Source organism: Calonectris borealis, chromosome W, assembly GCF_964195595.1.
Source record: "Calonectris borealis chromosome W, bCalBor7.hap1.2, whole genome shotgun sequence".
Lineage (NCBI taxonomy): Eukaryota > Metazoa > Chordata > Aves > Procellariiformes > Procellariidae > Calonectris > Calonectris borealis.
Window position 1 is genome coordinate 44,919,545 of NC_134351.1, and position 17,344 is coordinate 44,936,888.

General features: G+C 41.3%; 1 protein-coding gene across 19 annotated transcripts in view; it reads right to left on the minus strand.

Annotated features, from left to right (window-relative positions):
• LOC142074733 (erbin-like) overlaps window positions 1-17,344 on the minus strand; it is a 181,308-nt gene that overhangs the window by 99,231 nt on the left and 64,733 nt on the right. For 17 of the 19 annotated variants that reach the window (XM_075135589.1, XM_075135591.1, XM_075135574.1 and 14 more), the window contains 2 exons: window positions 9,333-9,530; window positions 3,853-3,970 (listed from right to left, as the gene is read on the minus strand). In XM_075135589.1, coding sequence (XP_074991690.1) covers window positions 3,853-3,970; window positions 9,333-9,530 — 316 coding nt within the window. Of the gene's footprint in view, window positions 1-3,852; window positions 3,971-9,332; window positions 9,531-13,920; window positions 13,960-17,344 lie in introns of those variants that run through there. The other 2 variants (XM_075135585.1, XM_075135586.1) reach the window with 2 other exon arrangements.

Consider the following 17,344-nt stretch of genomic DNA (forward strand, 5'->3'; position numbering starts at 1 on the left):
AAGGGTAAGAGTGAGAAAAACTCGTGGGTTGAGATAAAGACAGTTTAATAGAACAGAAAAGGGAAAATAATGATAATAAATAATGATAGAATATACAAAATGAGTGATGCACAATGCAATTGCTCACCACCCGCGCTGACCGATAACCAAGTAGCGATCGGTACTTCCTGGAACACGCCTACCCTTCATATACTGAACATGACGTCACATGGTATGGAATACCCCGTTGGCCAGCTGGGCTGGCTGTCCTGATTATGTTCCCTCCCATCTTGTGTACCTAGCTCAGTCAGTAGGCACGGGAGCTGTCCTTGGACTAGGAGGGCACTTAGCAACAACTGAAAACATCGGTGTGTTATCAACATTCTCCTCATACTAAATCCAAAACACAGCACTAGGAAGAAATTTAACCCTATCCCAGCCGAAACCAGGACAGGGGTGTGCTGTGTTTTGGGTTTAGTGTGAAAGGAGAGTTGATGGCCCATTGATGCTTTGGCTGTTGCTGGGTGATGCTTGCACCGGGAGGGGGAAGCACAGCCGGGGTGGTGGACCCAGCTGGCCAATGGGGTATTCTATACCATGTGACATCATGCTGAGTATAAAAACCAGGTGGGGGGGGGCTTGCCCGCCGTTCGTGACACGCGGTCGGCGGTCGGTGAGCGGTTGTGTTGTGCATTGCCTGCTTTGTGTATTCTGTTATTGTTGTTGTTCTCATTGTTATTATTACTGTTCTACTTAGTTTTATTTCAATTATTAAACTGTTTTTATCTCAACCCGGGAGCTTTCCTACTTGTGCCCTCCCGATTCTCTCCCCCATTCCACCGGGGGGGGTGATCGAGCGGCTGCGTGGTGTTTATTTTGCTGGCTGGGGTTAAACCACGACAGTGAATCTTTGTTCTGATTAAATACGATTAAATATTAATTATCCACATTTGCACATCTGCTGTGCCTCTATTATACAGTTTTATATTTAAATCTGAAATGAAAAAGGCAAGACATTTTATGAGCTATTAAAACATCATAAAGATTGCTTTCTTAGACTAATACCTTTTATGTAAAGCACCTGCTATCTTGAAGAATTTCTACAATTTTGATTTTTCATCTAAATGTCAAAACAAATATTATGCGTGTGTGTGTGTAGTTCTACTTGGGAAGCTGGATGCTCTCTTGTGCAACAGGTCTCCCTCTGTCCTGTGTGAGCTAGCTGCGGAGCCAGACTCCGCATTTAATGAGGTAACCTGACCACATTTTAAAATTGAAGCTTCATTCATTTTTCTATCAGCTCTTTAGAAAATTAAATACTTCTCTCTGGTCAATACATTCCATTATGCCTGTGCCATAAACAGCTCAACTATCTTATATGAAAACCCTATCATATTTCATGTGTATTGGTATTTGAAAATTAAAGTCTAACTAACTATCCTTCAAAAATGCAACCTTTATAACTAAATGCATATTTGATCTACAAGCATCTATACTCCATGCTTTAGCTCCATCTACATCAGAAGAAAACACTTATGGTATATTAATACTACAAGAAAAAATAAGGAACTATCACCTGCATTTGCCACAACTGCAGGAATCTGAAAAACACACTCTATTTTAGAATTTGGCATCTCTCATCATCCTTCACTAAGATTAATCCCCTGCAATTTTTTTTAATAAATTAAGAGAAAGCAACCCCTGTGCTTCCCACAGTGTCTACTGCTTCCACACTGTATTATTTCAATATCTAACAAAGAAAAAGGAATAATCAGAGATATTTAATCAGTTTTGCTAGTCTTGGAAAACTAACAAAAAACCTTGCATTTAGCTCCATTATAGAGGAACATCACAACAATCATGGACAGTGAGAAACTGAGCTGTAAATTCTTACCAAGAGAAGAGGGAGACACAAGGGAAAAGAATAGGCTTGCAGTTATCAAGAAAAAAAAAATGTTCTGTGATTGCAACAGTGGATAGCTAAACAGAAAAGGCACTTAAGCCAACAAACTGAAGTCTCAAATATTACCAAATGTATTAGGATCCAAAATAAACAACACTATTTCTTACCTTGCCCAACAGGGACAAACAGGGACCCTGATTTGGGGTGGGTTTTTTGGTTTGGTTTTATTTTGGGTTTTTTCGTTTTTTTGTTTTTTTTTTTTTTTTTGGGGGGGTGGGGTGGGGTGGTGTGGTTTGTTTGGGTTTTTTTGTTTTGTTTTTTTTTTGTTGTTTTTTGTTTTTTGTTTTACAGAGCTTTGAGGAATGGTGGGAGACAAGATGTCCCAAGTAAATAAGCATGTGATCTCAGGACTATTTTTGATGTGCAACACTAGGCAGAGAAGCTATCCAAACCGTGATAAGATTGAGAACAGGCACATGATAATAGTTTAAATAAGTTTGTGTCCTATCATTTCTCTGAAAGGTGTTAAAAACAAAACAAAACAACCCCTAGAAAACAGAGCTTCATAGTTTACTGAGATAGCATATCATTCAGCTATTGCCTCCTTAAATTCTTTATATGCCTCAGAGGAACAAGTGCTCTTTCAGCAACTCTCTGAAGGCTTAGCTAAAGGTTACGCTATTTTGGATGGACAACTAACTCTCTAGCTGGTAAGTGACCAGCTGCCTACTTATGTACGTAAGCTAAGGAATTTGCCAGCACTAGAACTCAAAACCCCTTTTGCTGCTTTCAAGTCTTCTGCATTGTGAACTTGTGTTGGAAACAGTTAATCCTTTTAACAGTTCAGTCTAGGACAAAAAGATGATTCTTTCTCTGTTGCGTGTCACTGAAAGTTTAAGGCCAGTGTTCTTTAAGACAGACTATTAATCCACTTGTACCAGGAACAGAGCAGTGACAATCAGGTCAATTTATCACACTAAATGCTGTGTTCATTAGGCAGAAATAATAAAGTAACAGTTTAAGTATAGATTGGGCTACAATGGACAATAAAGGAGAATGCCAACACCTCAACAACTGGAATACTTTCTTAATAAAGCAGAACTTAGTTTTGTGGAGTCATAATTAGCTAGCTGTCCAAATAAAACAATGAATTTGATATGATAAAATCTTTGGCATATTTATATAATCCTTATTTTCAAATAATGTTTCAAGGAGAGGTCCTCTAACTTCACTTTGAATTAGTAAGACAAGACTATTATATCCTCATCAATTAGCATGATTGAATTCCCCCCCTCCCCCAAATAAGCCACGCAAACAAGTCTGATGAAAATATAAGTTATTTCAATTTCCTCACAGTTGCACGCATCTGCCAACTTGCCAAAACATCACCATTAATAAGATCCCATGCATACAATACTTGGCTGATGTTTCATAATTTATAAAAGGCTGACTTACACAGAATGATAGATTTTTAACAAGTCAGACAAGTGAACCAGTCATTGTCCATAGTCACTACTTCTCCCCATACAACAGAGGTTACCATCTGACAGCACAGCAGCCAAGTCCTACTACAATTTTCAGACAGCTCATTAAAATAAACTGAAAACAATTTTTTAATGAAACCAAATAGAACAGAGAATCCAGCAAAATTTTACAAATTCTTGTGCAAACTCTCTTCAGTATAGTGAAACATGAGGAAAGCCACTAAAAGTAATAAATTTGAGCGTATGCATTTTTGAAAGGATATAGAAATATTTTCACCTCAAAGTACAAACCAATTTGATAGAGATAATTAAAAACAAATATCACAGATCATAAGAGTATCTTTTATGTTAAGCAGTGATTTAGAGTAGTAATTTAAAATTTACTAGCTATGTAGCTTCTAGAAATTATAATTTCACTAGTATCTTTGTACAGTCAATGGCGATTTGCCTTTTAGCTACCCCAATATAATAAGTGAAGTGACTTACCATTCTTGCTGACATCCAGTTCCCTGAGATTAATGAGATTTGCAATGGATGCTGGCAATGTGGTTAGATCATTGTCTGGCAAACTCAGCTTGTGCAGAGACTGACAGTTAAAAAGTTGCTGTTGAAACAAAGAAAAAAAGTGAACGCGACTTTCTCTTAGTTTCCTCTATATATCTTTTATTTTTAATCCCTTTAAACTTCTGACCTTACGGCTTGAAGGCCAGACTGTTCAAAGTCTTTGGCTACAAAAACTTTATTTAACTAGTTTTATTCAAAATTGACTAAGTTTATGATGCTTAGGAAAGCAAAAAACTGCAAATGGTCACAACAAGCCAGCAGCTATGCTTAACACTTCCTACAAATTCCTTCCAGTATCTCAGAAATTGTGACCTGTAGTTACACATAGTCCTGCAAACACTGCAAAATATTTTCCATAATAAATATGCCGTGTGATACCCCAGAAGTAATTAGTTTCTTCAAAAAAGAAAAAAAAAAAAAGATACATTTTTAAAAGTCGAATAGTTCTGGAACACAGAATTTGATCTTCTCTAAAAGTTTAAATTTTATTCCATTATATCTTACAAGAAGTTCTGGGGGTTTTCCCCTTCCATGCTTCCTAGCTGAAGTACACCAAAATCCAACAAAATTATGATGAAAGCTAGTGAAAGTTTGATCTAAGGATATAGCAAACTGTATAATCTCTTCTGTATATATATGTATTATAATTTGTATCAAATATTAGCTCAGAGCCAGATCTCTTCCTATATGCAAGGCACCTTGAGATTCTTACCCAAAGCTTTACAAATTGACAAAATAGGGCAAGTAATATTACTGTAACAGTAGAAAAATATCCTCAAATGATACTCAAAGCTTACAGATAGTACAGAATAAATATCTGTAAGAAAGTGGATGAAAAGGTTCATCTGAACAATTTATGATGAAATATTCTTTTCCCAACAATTTTGGATAAGTTCATTCATAAATATCTGAGCTTAGTGTTCTTTTCTTACGGAATTCTGAGAAAAGATCAGACAAAACCAGGAAGTCTTCTACAACTAAAAAAAAAATTTATCCCGATCAATATCCTAGCAACAGGTTTAGTTCAACTGAAATTTCTTGGGTCTTTCTCAATTATGAGGCCATTATTTCAACCACAAACCATCGAACAAGCCCCATTCATTTAATGTTTGCATATACCACCCCAGAAAAAAAGCAGACAAATTAGCAAGGTGGACAGCTCAAGGAATGAGCTTTAACTTGCCTACTGATGTTTCCAATTCCTCAGAAATGTGTACCTGTTAGAACTAGTTGATATCATTAAGGCTCTGAAGAGTTAAAGCTACCTTAGAATATTATATGGGAATGAGAACTTTGATGAGCAAGAATATATACTTAAAACTCATCCCTGAAAACAATAATCTGGACTCCTGGAATCATTAGAAATTTCCCTGATTAGTCAGGTGAAAACAAATGCAGCACAAGGAATTGCAAGATCCCTAAAGGAAAAGAGAGGGGGGAAGGGGAGTTTTGTAGGGTGTTGACTTTGTAGTTGTTCCTTTTGTTGTTGTTGTTGTTTAATGTTTGCATATTCAGTGATTAAGTAGATCATCATTACTGGTAGTAAACATGAGAAGTAATATAATTAAGCTCTATTTTACTATAGGATTCCAATTTCTTCCCAACAGCAAAGTGAGCAGGAAAACTAAAACTGCTGCAGTTTGAGCTTCTTGGCTCAAATGCACACCGTGGCACTTGGGATAAACAGGGTACCTTTTCAGATGTGATTTAGCACACAAGATGAAAGCATTTCAAATGCCCAGTCACTTTTGAAACTGAGACTACAGCATTTCAGGTAAAGTGAATTCCTTCTCTACCACCATCTTTCTCCCCATCACAGTTTGCTCATGCTGCACCCTCGGCCAGTCAAATTAATTGAGAAACTATACTGTAAGAACCAATTTTTGAAGTATGTTGGGATTCTGAAAAGATTGAGGGCAATTAAAAACAAACAAACGAAAAAAAACCTAACCAACCACATACACTGACAGGCCATTTCAGCGATCAGGTTGACAAGACAGCCCAAAAACAGTTGTGTTGTGGCATACAAAGGGCAAATTGCAAAAGAGGAATAAGAACACACCACCAGGGCAAAGAGTAAAGGGGAAGAGTGGGAATTTCTTAATCAGGCTTCACAAAGCTGGAGACAGCCTAATAAGTACCACACCCTTCATCTGAGAGGATGGCTTAATTAGAAGCCTTTTTCAGAGTTGAAAGACTAAAAAAGCTTGGGTTAGGGAAAAGGCATACACAGCTTGAAACTCTGGCTCCAAATCAGCTAGGATCATTTCAAACATTACAGGCCTTCCCTTATGGACCTTCTATGGATAGTTTTAAGATTACAATTTCTATCAAATAATTAAATAAAACATTTTTACTATGTCTTTACTACTCCCTAATCTCTCTTCTTGTTTCCTTTACAGTATTTGAATTTACATGTGGGGTTTTTTTCTTATGAAAATTGAAAAGGTAGTAAAAAATAATGACCAAAATTACTTAAAAGCTGAAAAGAATACTTAGCTTCTCAAAAATAAGCCTATAAGGATGATTTATTACAATGTACAAATACATTAACATGAAGCAAGTGTAGGGTATTACAGGTCCCTGCAGTCCATCAAAGAAAAGCAAAAAGGAAAAAAACACAAATGTTCAAGCAGTCTTTCTAATTGTGTGGATAATTTAATCTTAGACTAGATCAAGGCAAGTAGTAGACTGCCCACCTTTCAGTTTACTCACGTATCAAAACTGGATTTCATATAGGAACTGATTAATGAAATCAAATGGCATGTAACAGAAAAGGAAGACAAAGCAGACTAACAGCCTCTTCTGGTCTAGAATGCCAACATGCATTAATTTGATCACTACAGTACAGTCTTTCTTCCTCTTTTAAGATTACTAAAAGGAATTTTTTAGAGAATTATCAGTTTGGAAAATGTTTGCTTAGTTTTTATGATTTGGGAAATAAATTAGAAATTTAATGCAAGAGGAGTTCAGAAGACTTAATTTTTTTGGCTAAGAAAGGTATTTTATTCTGTTTTTTAAGCATTCAATTTTATTCTTCTTTAATAAAGAATGAGAGACAGGAATGAAGTTCCGAAATCATCTGAAAAAATCTCAAAGGCTGATACAAAGTCTTTATAAGCAAGCTACTAAAACCTAAAGTATCTAAGTCTAGAGTAAAGAAATATCTGCTTGGGAAGAGACAAGAATAAAATAGTGGAAGTTCTAAACTGTAACAGACTTTGACAAAATGTCTAGTTTTAACTAATATGTTATTAGCTCTATTCAATGTACAAATACAGATTTTCATCGATGGCTTCTCAGGAGCATTTAAGGGTGGAGTTTCAAAAGCACTCAGCTGGTTTAAGTCAGCTTCACTGGAATCCAGGGCTTCTGATAAAGCAATTTCAGGATAGTAACTCAACAGTTATTTCCTTATTAGTTTCATTTATCTTTCAAAAAATACAAACCAGCAAAACCTGAAGTGGTTATAGGAAACTTTCCAAAAATCTAACAAGGCATTCTAAAGTTGTCCTGCCTGACAGTGAAGATTCGCACACAACTGTGACAAAAGTATTTTAAATATTAAATCTTTAATCTAACTATTAAGTCTTTAATTCCATCAAGGTAGGACCTAGTAATGGAAACAAGTCTATTGTAATGGTCTATTGTAATGATCACTTTGTACTTCCCAAAAGTCTCACTGGCACAAATTTTCATTCTTTTCTCTAGTATACTGTTAATTCAGTGTGCAGTTTGTCCTCAGATTTCAGAACAAACAACAAATATTAATTTCTATAATAAAGATGTAATCAAAGTGGCATTCCAGCTCTCTAGTTTTTGAACTTAAGTATACTTCAGAAAATCTCTTCAGTCACGTACCAAAGAAGAAAGCAGGACTTCAAGTGAATAGATACTTTGGACTGTAGTTGCATTTTGTGGGCACAGAGATCTGAACAAGACATTAATCTTGCTGCTTCTAACCTTTATGTGTTATCAGAGATTCAAAATAATGCAGCAATTTGTTGAATATAGTTAGTCAATTTGAGCAGACACTGCCACAGAAATAAATTAGCCTGCCTCTTCTGCTAGGTACCTTTCTTGGGCTGGATCAGTTGTTTAAGCAGTTTCATCCCAATTCAGTACAGCAAACTAGTCAAGCTGGAACGCATAAACATTCCTTAGAATCATAGAATCATTAAGGTTGGAAAAGACCTCTAAGATCATTGAGTCCAACCGTCAACCCAACACCACCATACCCACTACACCATGTCCCTAAGTGCCTCATCTACACGTCTTTTAAATACCTCCAGGGATGGTGACTCAACCACTTCCCTGGGCAGCCTGTTCCAAGGCCTGACCACTCTCTCAGTAAAGAAATTTTTCCTAATGTCCAATCTAAACCTCCCTTGGCGCAACTTGAGGCCATTTCCTCTCGCCCTATCGCTAGTTACTTGGCAGAAGAGACCAACACCCACCTCACTACAACCTCCCTTTAGGTAGTTGTAGAGCGCGATAAGGTCTCCCCTCAGCCTCCTCTTCTCCAGACTAAACAGTCCCAGTTCCCTCAGCCGCTCCTCATAAGGCTTGTGCACCAGACCCTTCACCAGCTTCGTTGCCCTCCTCTGGACACCCTCCAGCACCTCCATGTCCTTCTTGTAGTGAGGGGCCCAAAACGGAACACAGTATTCGAGGTGCGGCCTCACCAGGGCCGAGTACAGGGGCACGATCACCTCTCTAGTCCTGCTGGCCACACTATTTCTGATACAGGCCAGGATGCCGTTGGCCACCTTGGCCACCTGGGCACACTGCCGGCTCATGTTCAGCCGGCTGTCAATCAGCACCCCCAGGTCCTTTTCCTCTGGGCAGCTTTCCAGCCACTCTTCCCCAAGCCTGTAGCGTTGCCTGGGGTTGTTGTGGCCCAAGTGCAGGACCCGGAACTTGGCCTTGTTGAACCTCATACAGTTGGCCTCGGCCCATCGATCCAGCCTGTCCAGGTCCCTCTGCAGAGCCTTCCTACCCTCGAGCAGATCAACACTCCCGCCCAACTTGGTGTCGTCTGCAAACTTACTGAGGGAGCACTCGATCCCCTCATCCAGATCATTGATAAAGATATTGAACAGGACTGGCCCCAAAACTGAGCACTGGGGAACACCACTCATGATCGACCGCCAACTGGATTTAACTCCATTCACCACAACTCTCTGGGCTTGGCTGTCCAGCCAGTTTTTTACCCAGCGAAGAATACACCTGTCTAAGCCTTCTACTAGGGTTGCTTCTGCTGGGACCAACATTTACTTAAAAGTATTTGGCAAACTGCAGCCTAAAAGCTGAACCATGAAGCTAGACACTACCAGCTTCTACAAAGCTGATGAAGTAACAGAGTTAATAAATTTAACTAAAAGGAAAGCCACCCAACATACCTTTGGAAGCTCTTCGATTTGATTAGCATCTAAATAGAGCTCTTCCAAGGTCTTTTCAAAAGTAAAAATCTCCTTAGGCACCTGTTCCAGGCTGCAGTGAGAATAATCAAGCGTAGTGACAGTTTCCTCCTCCCCACGCAGACAGCGGCATGGCACCAGCCGCACAAACAAATTCCGCTTTGTTGTCATTTTCAGGCACTGTAAAACAGAAATTGGTCGATTTAAAAACCAACAAGACAACTTCAGAAATACTTGTGTGGGCAGCTTCTCAAACTTCCCCTTGGCTGCTAAATACTTAAAAAAGGAAGAAGTGTATACATACCTGCATATATGTGCGTGTGTGTATACACATATATGGGGGAGGGGGGAGAGAGAATTTATTTATTTTCTTTTAAACACAACAGATCTGTAGCAGTATTAAGTGTGGTTAAAACACCTACAGACCCCAGAGGATGAAGGAAAAATTTAGCCTGTAAACTGGTCACCCAACACAGCCCTACAATGCAGAGAAGCAGAAAATTTTGAAGCAGTTCTGAAGTGTCAATTCTGTTTTTACAACATAGCTTATCCTTACCTTTACAGAGGTTATTGGGATGATATTTTTGCTTAATACAACAAAATCCACCCTCTACAGAGCATTAAAATTTAGCTATAGGAAATCTAAATATTTTTTTGTGATGAATAAGATTAAATTCATGTACCTTAATTTCAAATCCCTCATTTAAAGACAGAATACAACACACAGAACCAGCATGGTTTCTACCAACTCTTCTATCTACAGTTTAAAAGGAAAGGTTTCCAAGTGCACAGATAAAGAAGTTCCTTCAATTTTTGCAATTCCATTCAGTTTGGAAAACTTCAACACATCTTGTTGTGCACACTGGAACTAATGAAACTTCACCTTGCTATGGAAATGTATCTTCCTCTAAACTCAGTCATTGCTACAGCAGTCCCCTCTACTCTCCATGGCTTCTATAATATTCCTCCTCAGCAGGAGAGACAAATCTAAATAGTGCAAACTGGCTAGCTGATTACCGACCACGTACACCAGCCACGTTCTGCCTCCTTTCTCTTCAGCAAGAGCACAAGTTTAGGTCTCTTTATTCTAATTAGCAACCAATTTTCACAAAATTCAGAAACAATAATCTTCAAAGTGTTACCTCAAGTTTCAAGTTTAGCTGAACTCAAATGACAGGCTCAATTTTTCAGGAAGGACCAACATGTGCAGACCGACAACATGATCATGTAAGCTTCATTTCCTCAGGAAATTGGTCTAAAAATACATACTTTTCCAAAACAGCACTGAATATTTATTTTTCTTAGTCAAACTACCAACACTCCAAATTAAAATATGCTTTTTTTAAAACCTTTTTTTTTTTTAATTGCAGAAATTATATTTGAACTTCTGGATTGGTGACAGGAAACTTACTTCTATAAGTGCAAAAAAAGTCTTTCAGACACATTTAGCAGAATTTACTTCAACATACACAAAGTACGTTAGGAATACAGGGAGAAAATAAAATACCGTGGTCACTGTGCTATATGAAGTCACAGGCTGCGTGACCCCTCTTCTTACTAAGACATGAAAAAAGGTCATGCACTTGGATTTTCATCTAGAAGCAGCTAGCTTGCCAAGTACTTCACAGTATGTTGAATTTATATGACAACAGGTCAAGGGGCTGCTGTACTTTAGTGTTTTCACTAAACAGAAATACATCTTACCACTCAGGCTGGATACAGCCAGATTCTACATCGATCCATTAAAAGGATGGAAAAAAACTCTTCATTAAGATGGTGGGATGTCAAGACTTCCTTCTTTAACAATGCATTAATGTTGCTAGGATTTTATTACAGTGTTGATTATGTATCAAAACACTTAACACTTTCCATAAAACTCCATCTCTGTTATTTAAATAAAAAGTGATCTAAAAAGAAGAATATTTAAATGTTTAGCAATGCAAAGCATTTCAAGACTGCAAATTCTATGCTGGGGATTTCCACAGAATGGGAAAGTCAACAAAAGAGACAGTATAACCTCCTCCTGCTTCTTCCACAGGAACAGGCTCCAGCATGGCATCCTCAAGCCACCCACAGCCAGATGCCAAAGATGCTACTGAAGCTGACGTACTCACTGAGTCAGAGCTACCCATGCCTTCTCCAAACCTCAGAGGCCACACGTGAAGACACAAGAGAAATTCCACTGCCAACATTTACAAATGAAAAAGCCTTTAATAAAAAGAAATATTGTCTCATTTTGTTCTATCGTTTCAGCGATCTGCAGAGCCGTGGAAAAACACACCACTTCAAAAAGAAGCACCAACAGCAGTCTCTTCAAACAGGAGTATAAACAGAAGAACATATGCCTTGGAAACAACAAGGACTGGAAGCAGAGATTTTACATGTGAGTTGATATGCTGGTTTTGGCTGGGATAGAATTAATTTTCAGGGATGTTTTAGTTATTGCTGAGCAGTGCTTACACAGAGTCAAGGCCTTCTCTGCTTCTCACACCACCCCACCAGCAAGGAGGCTGGGGGTGCACAAGAAGTTGGGAGGGGACACAGCTGGGACAGCTGACCCCAACTGACAAAAGGGATATTCCAGACCATATGATCTCATGCTCAGCATATAAAGCTGGGGGAAGAAGGAGGAAGGGGGGGACGTTCGGAGTGATGGCGTTTGTCTTCCCAAGTAACCGTTACGCATGATGGAGCCCTGCTTTCCTGGAGATGGCTGAACACCTGCCAGCCAATGGGAAGTAGTGAATGAATTCCTTGATTTGCTTTGCTTGCGTGCGTGGCTTTTGCTTTCCCTATTAAACCGTTTTTATCTCAACCCACGAGTTTTCTCACTTTTACTCTTCCGATTCTCCCCCATCCCATCAGAAGGGAGTGAGTGAGTGGCTGTGTGGTGCGTAGCTGCTGGCTGGGATTAAACCACAACAGCTGATTACCAGAAGCCTGGCAGGGGAAGAGATGCCTATATCATACTAGCTGTAGCCATCAATAAGTTTGCTTTGTCAAGTCGTTTCAACTTCTGAGAAATATGTTTTGGTTTCTAGAATATGAAAAAGTTAACTAGATGGTTCATATAAATATAGAAATAAGACACTCTTTTTCATTCAAATCCCTCACAAAGAGCACACATTACATAGGTAAAACCATCTGCCCCTTCTTTTTCAGTGGCTATTGTTTTCATACCTACTCTTACTTGCTCAGGTCTCAAAAGGTTCTGAAGCAACAAAACTCAAGGCCTAACAATGCAAAACACACATACTTAGTTTTCCTAACTTATTCCTTTATTCTGTAAGAGAGATCTTGAGATTTTGGCGGGGTTGGGGAGGAAGGGTTTTTAAAAAGATCACATGCATCCACAGCACCGGAAACATGCATGAATAAACAAATGCCTGTACAACATCACAATGTTAGGTCAAATCTCCAGTTGGTTATCACGTCAGTTAAAGTACCGAAACTAACAGCTCATGTACCAAGCCAAAATATTAAAACTCATATAAAAGTATCAAATAAAAAACCCTCTAAAAAAGGCCTACCCACCCAAACCCATTGATTTCACCAACTTGAGCATATATCTAATTAGAACGCTTAAACAACCAGAATGAACCAAGAGAGCTCCATATCCTGGTTTCGGCTAGAACAGAGTTAATTTTATTCCTAGTAGTTGGTATAGTGCTGTGTTTTGGATTTAGTATGAGAAGAATGTCGATAACACACTGATGTTTTCAGTTGTTGCTAAGTAGTGTTTACTCTAGTCAAGGACTTTTCAGCTTCCCATGCTCTGCCAGGTGCACAAGAAGCTAGGAGGGAATATAGACAGGACAGGTAACCCAACTGGCCAATGCGGTATTCCATACAATATGACATCATGCTCAGTATAAAAACTAGGAGGAGTAGTTCGGGAAGCAGCGATCGCTGCTCAGGGACTGGCTGCGCATCGGTCGGCGGGTGGTGAGCAACTGCAATGTGCATCACTCATCGTGTATAGCCTACAATTCTTGTAGTTGTTGTTGTTGTTATTATTATTGTTTTCCCTTCCTTTTCTGTTCGATTAAACTGACTTTATCTCAATCCACGAATTTCACTTTTTTTTTCCCCGATTCTCTCCCCCATCCCACTGGTACGGGGTGGGGAGTGAGAGAGCAGCTGTGTGGTTTTTGGCTGCCTGCCGGGTTAAACCACAACAGTCCTATTAGGTGCCCAACGTGGGGCACGAAGTGTTGAGATAACGACAGATCTGACCAAAGCGTGTTAAGGCAAAATTGGTTATAAGCAGTCATTATATTGGTTTAATAGTCACTGGTCACAATGTTGATTTATCGGCTCTCAAAGTTGTGGGGCTGGCTCTCAATGTTGGGTTATGTAATACCTTACTTGCAGTATATATCCCCTGTTGTGCTGTTTATCACTGCTTGGAACTGGGTCAAGGTTATCATTTTGCTGCACTGTGGAACACTGTTTTATGATATGATAAAATCATTGGTCGTGAGTCTAATCTGGTATCTGTACTCAGCATTGCCATCATCTCCATACCTTGGGAGCCACATCTTGAAAACTATTAATAACTACACTCTACCTTTTCTCCTCGGAAAACCAATCTATGGGGGAGACAGGGTGGGACACTTCCCCCCACTCCTTCACCTTCCCTTCCATATCTCCAGAAACTCCTTTTTCTTCTATCCTCTTCATGAAGCCATCCACAACAGTTCTTGAGAATTGTGAATATCCTTGGAATGTTCAAACAAGCATGTTCCTATGGCTATGTCTCCTGAATGTGGTTCAGGTCTTGTTTAGGGTTAAACAACTATTTAGGAATACCGTCCGGATATCAAGCCTGGCAACAGGCACCGCAGCTACTCCAGCCCCCTCAATAGGCACTGCAGCTATTCCAAGCCCCTCAACAGGCACTGCAGCTACTCCAACCTCAGTGACAGTCACCGCGGCTGAACCAGAGAACCAACCCGTGCCAGTATCAGTCACCCCTATACAGAAGAAGAAATACACAAGAAAATCAGCTCATTTAGTAAGGGATGAAAATGAACCAGGGCAATCACGACAACAGGAGGAGGAGGAGGCAGAACCCGTAAATGAGATGGTAACCACCCGATCCCTATCCCTGGGTGAGCTGCGAGATATGCGAAAAGACTTCAGCCGTCGTCCAGGCGAGCACATTGTCACCTGGCTGCTCCGATGCTGGGATAATGGGACCAATAGCCTGGAATTAGAGGGGAAGGAAGCCAAGCAGCTGGGATCCCTTGCTAGGGAGGGGGGCATTGACAAAGCGATTGGACAAGGGGCACAAGTCCTCAGCCTCTGGAGGCGACTCCTGTCAGGCGTGAAGGAAAGGTATCCCTTCAAGGAAGATGTTATATGCCACCCAGGCAAGTGGACCACCATGGAGAGAGGTATCCAGTACCTGAGGGAATTAGCCATGGTGGAGGTGATTTATGATGACCTGAACAACGAGCAATTACCCAAAGATCCAGATGAAGTCAAGTGCACCCGGCCCACGTGGCGGAAGTTTGTACGGAGCGCACCAGCATCGTATGCAAACTCATTGGCAATAATGACCTGGAAAGATGGAGAGGAAAAAACAGTGGAAGAACTGGCTGGCCAGCTCCGGCAATATGAAGAAAGTCTCTCTTTCTCCCTGCGGGCCTGCATCTCGGCTGTGGAGAAACTGCCGGACATGATAGCCGAGAAACTGTCCCGGGAATCCCAGCAACTCAAAGAGGATATGTCCTACTCCCCACCTGCATGGACCAGTATCTCAGCCATTAGGAGTAAGCGTCCCTCTGCTCAAGAGAGAAGATATCATGGGTACACACCCCGGGGCACCATGTGCTTTTACATACGTGACCACAGACAGAACATGAGGAAGTGGGATGGAAAATCTACCTTGACCCTGGAGGCACGGGTGAGTGACTTGCAAGGAAAAACAACCACAAAAGGGGGTTCTTCCAGGAAAACTGCTGCTCCAGTCTCCAGTGAGCAGTTCCCCAGAAACAGTAGAAGGCCTGATTCCACTTCCGACCTTAATAAAGGGACTTCTGACTCATACTTACAAGAAGTGGATAGCGAATATGATGACCAGGACTAGAGGGGCCCTGCCTCCGGCCAGGTGGAGGAAAGGGACAACCGGGTTTACTGGACTGTGTGGATTCGATGGCCTGGCACATCAGACCCACAGGAGTATAACGCTCTAGTAGACACTGGTGCACAGTGTACCCTGATGCCATCAAGCTATAAAGGGGCAGAACCCATTTGTATTTCTGGAGTGACAGGGGGATCCCAAGAGTTAACTGTATTGGAGGCCGAAGTGAGCCTAACCGGGAATGAGTGGCAGAAGCACCCCATTGTGACTGGCCCAGAGGCTCCGTGCATCCTTGGCATCGACTACCTCAGGAGAGGGTATTTCAAAGACCCAAAAGGGTACCAGTGGGCTTTTGGTATAGCTGCCCTGGAGACGGAGGAAATTAAACAGCTGTCCACCTTGCCTGGTCTCTCAAAGGATCCTTCTGTTGTGGGGCTGCTGAGGGTTGAAGAACAACACGTGCCGATCCCTACCACAACGGTGCACCAGCGGCAATATCGCACCAACCGAGACTCCCTGCTTCCCATCCATAAGCTGATTCATCGACTGGAGAGCCAAGGAGTGATCAGCAAGACTCGCTCACTCTTTAACAGTCCCATATGGCCAGTGCAAAAGTCCAATGGAGAGTGGAGACTAACAGTAGACTACCGTGGTCTAAACACCACTGTTGAGTGCTGCTGTGCCAGACGTGCTAGAACTTCAACACGAATTAAAGTAAAAGGCAGCCAGGTGGTACGCCACAATTCATATCGCTAATGCGTTCTTCTCAATCCCTTTGGCGGCAGAGTACAGGCCACAGTTTGCTTTCACTTGGAGGGGCGTCCAGTACACCTGGAACCGACTGCCCCAGGGGTGGAAACACAGCCCTACCATTTGCCATGGAGTGATCCACACCGCACTGGAACAGGGTGAGGCTCCAGAACACCTGCAATACATTGATGACATCATCGTGTGGGGCAGCACAGCAGAAGAAGTGTTTGAGAAAGGGGAGAGAATAATTCAAATCCTTCTGAAGGCCGGCTTTGCCATAAAACAAAGTAAGGTCAAGGGACCTGCACAGGAGATCCAGTTTTTAGGAATAAAATGGCAAGACGGACATCGTCAGATCCCAACGGATGTGATGAAGAAAATAACAGCCATGTCCCCACCAACTAGCAAAAAGGAAAAACAAGCTTTCTTAGGCGTTGTGGGTTTTTGGAGAATGCATATTCCAAATTACAGTCAGATCGTAAGCCCTCTCTATCACGTGACCAGGAAGAAGAATGACTTCAAATGGGGCCCTGAGCAACGACAAGCCTTTGAACAAATTAAACAGGAGATAGGAGAAGGAGATATTGGCAGCATATGAAGGGATTCGAGCTGCTTCGGAAGTGGTTGGTACTGAAGCACAGCTCCTCCTGGCACCCCGACTGCCGGTGCTGGGCTGGATGTTCAAAGGGAGGGTCCCCTCTACACATCATGCAACCGATGCTACGTGGAGTAAGTGGGTTGCACTGATCACACAACGGGCCCAAATAGGAAACCCCAGTCGCCCAGGAATCTTGGAAGTGATCACGAACTGGCCAGAAGGCAAAGATTTTGGAATATCCCCAGAGGAGGAGGTGACGCGTGCTGAAGAGGCCCCACCGTATAATAAACTACCAGAAAAAGAGAAGCAATATGCCCTGTTCACTGATGGGTCCTGTCGCCTTGTGGGAAAGCATCGGAGGTGGAAGGCTGCTGTACGGAGGCCTATACGCCAAGGTGCAGAAACTGCTGAGGGAGAAGGTGAGTCGAGCCAGTTTGCAGAGGTGAAGGCCATCCAGCTGGCCTTGGATATTGTTGAACAAGAAAAATGGCCAGTACTTTATCTCTGTACTGACTCATGGATGGTGTCAAAGGCCCTGTGGAAGCAGAAAAACTGGCA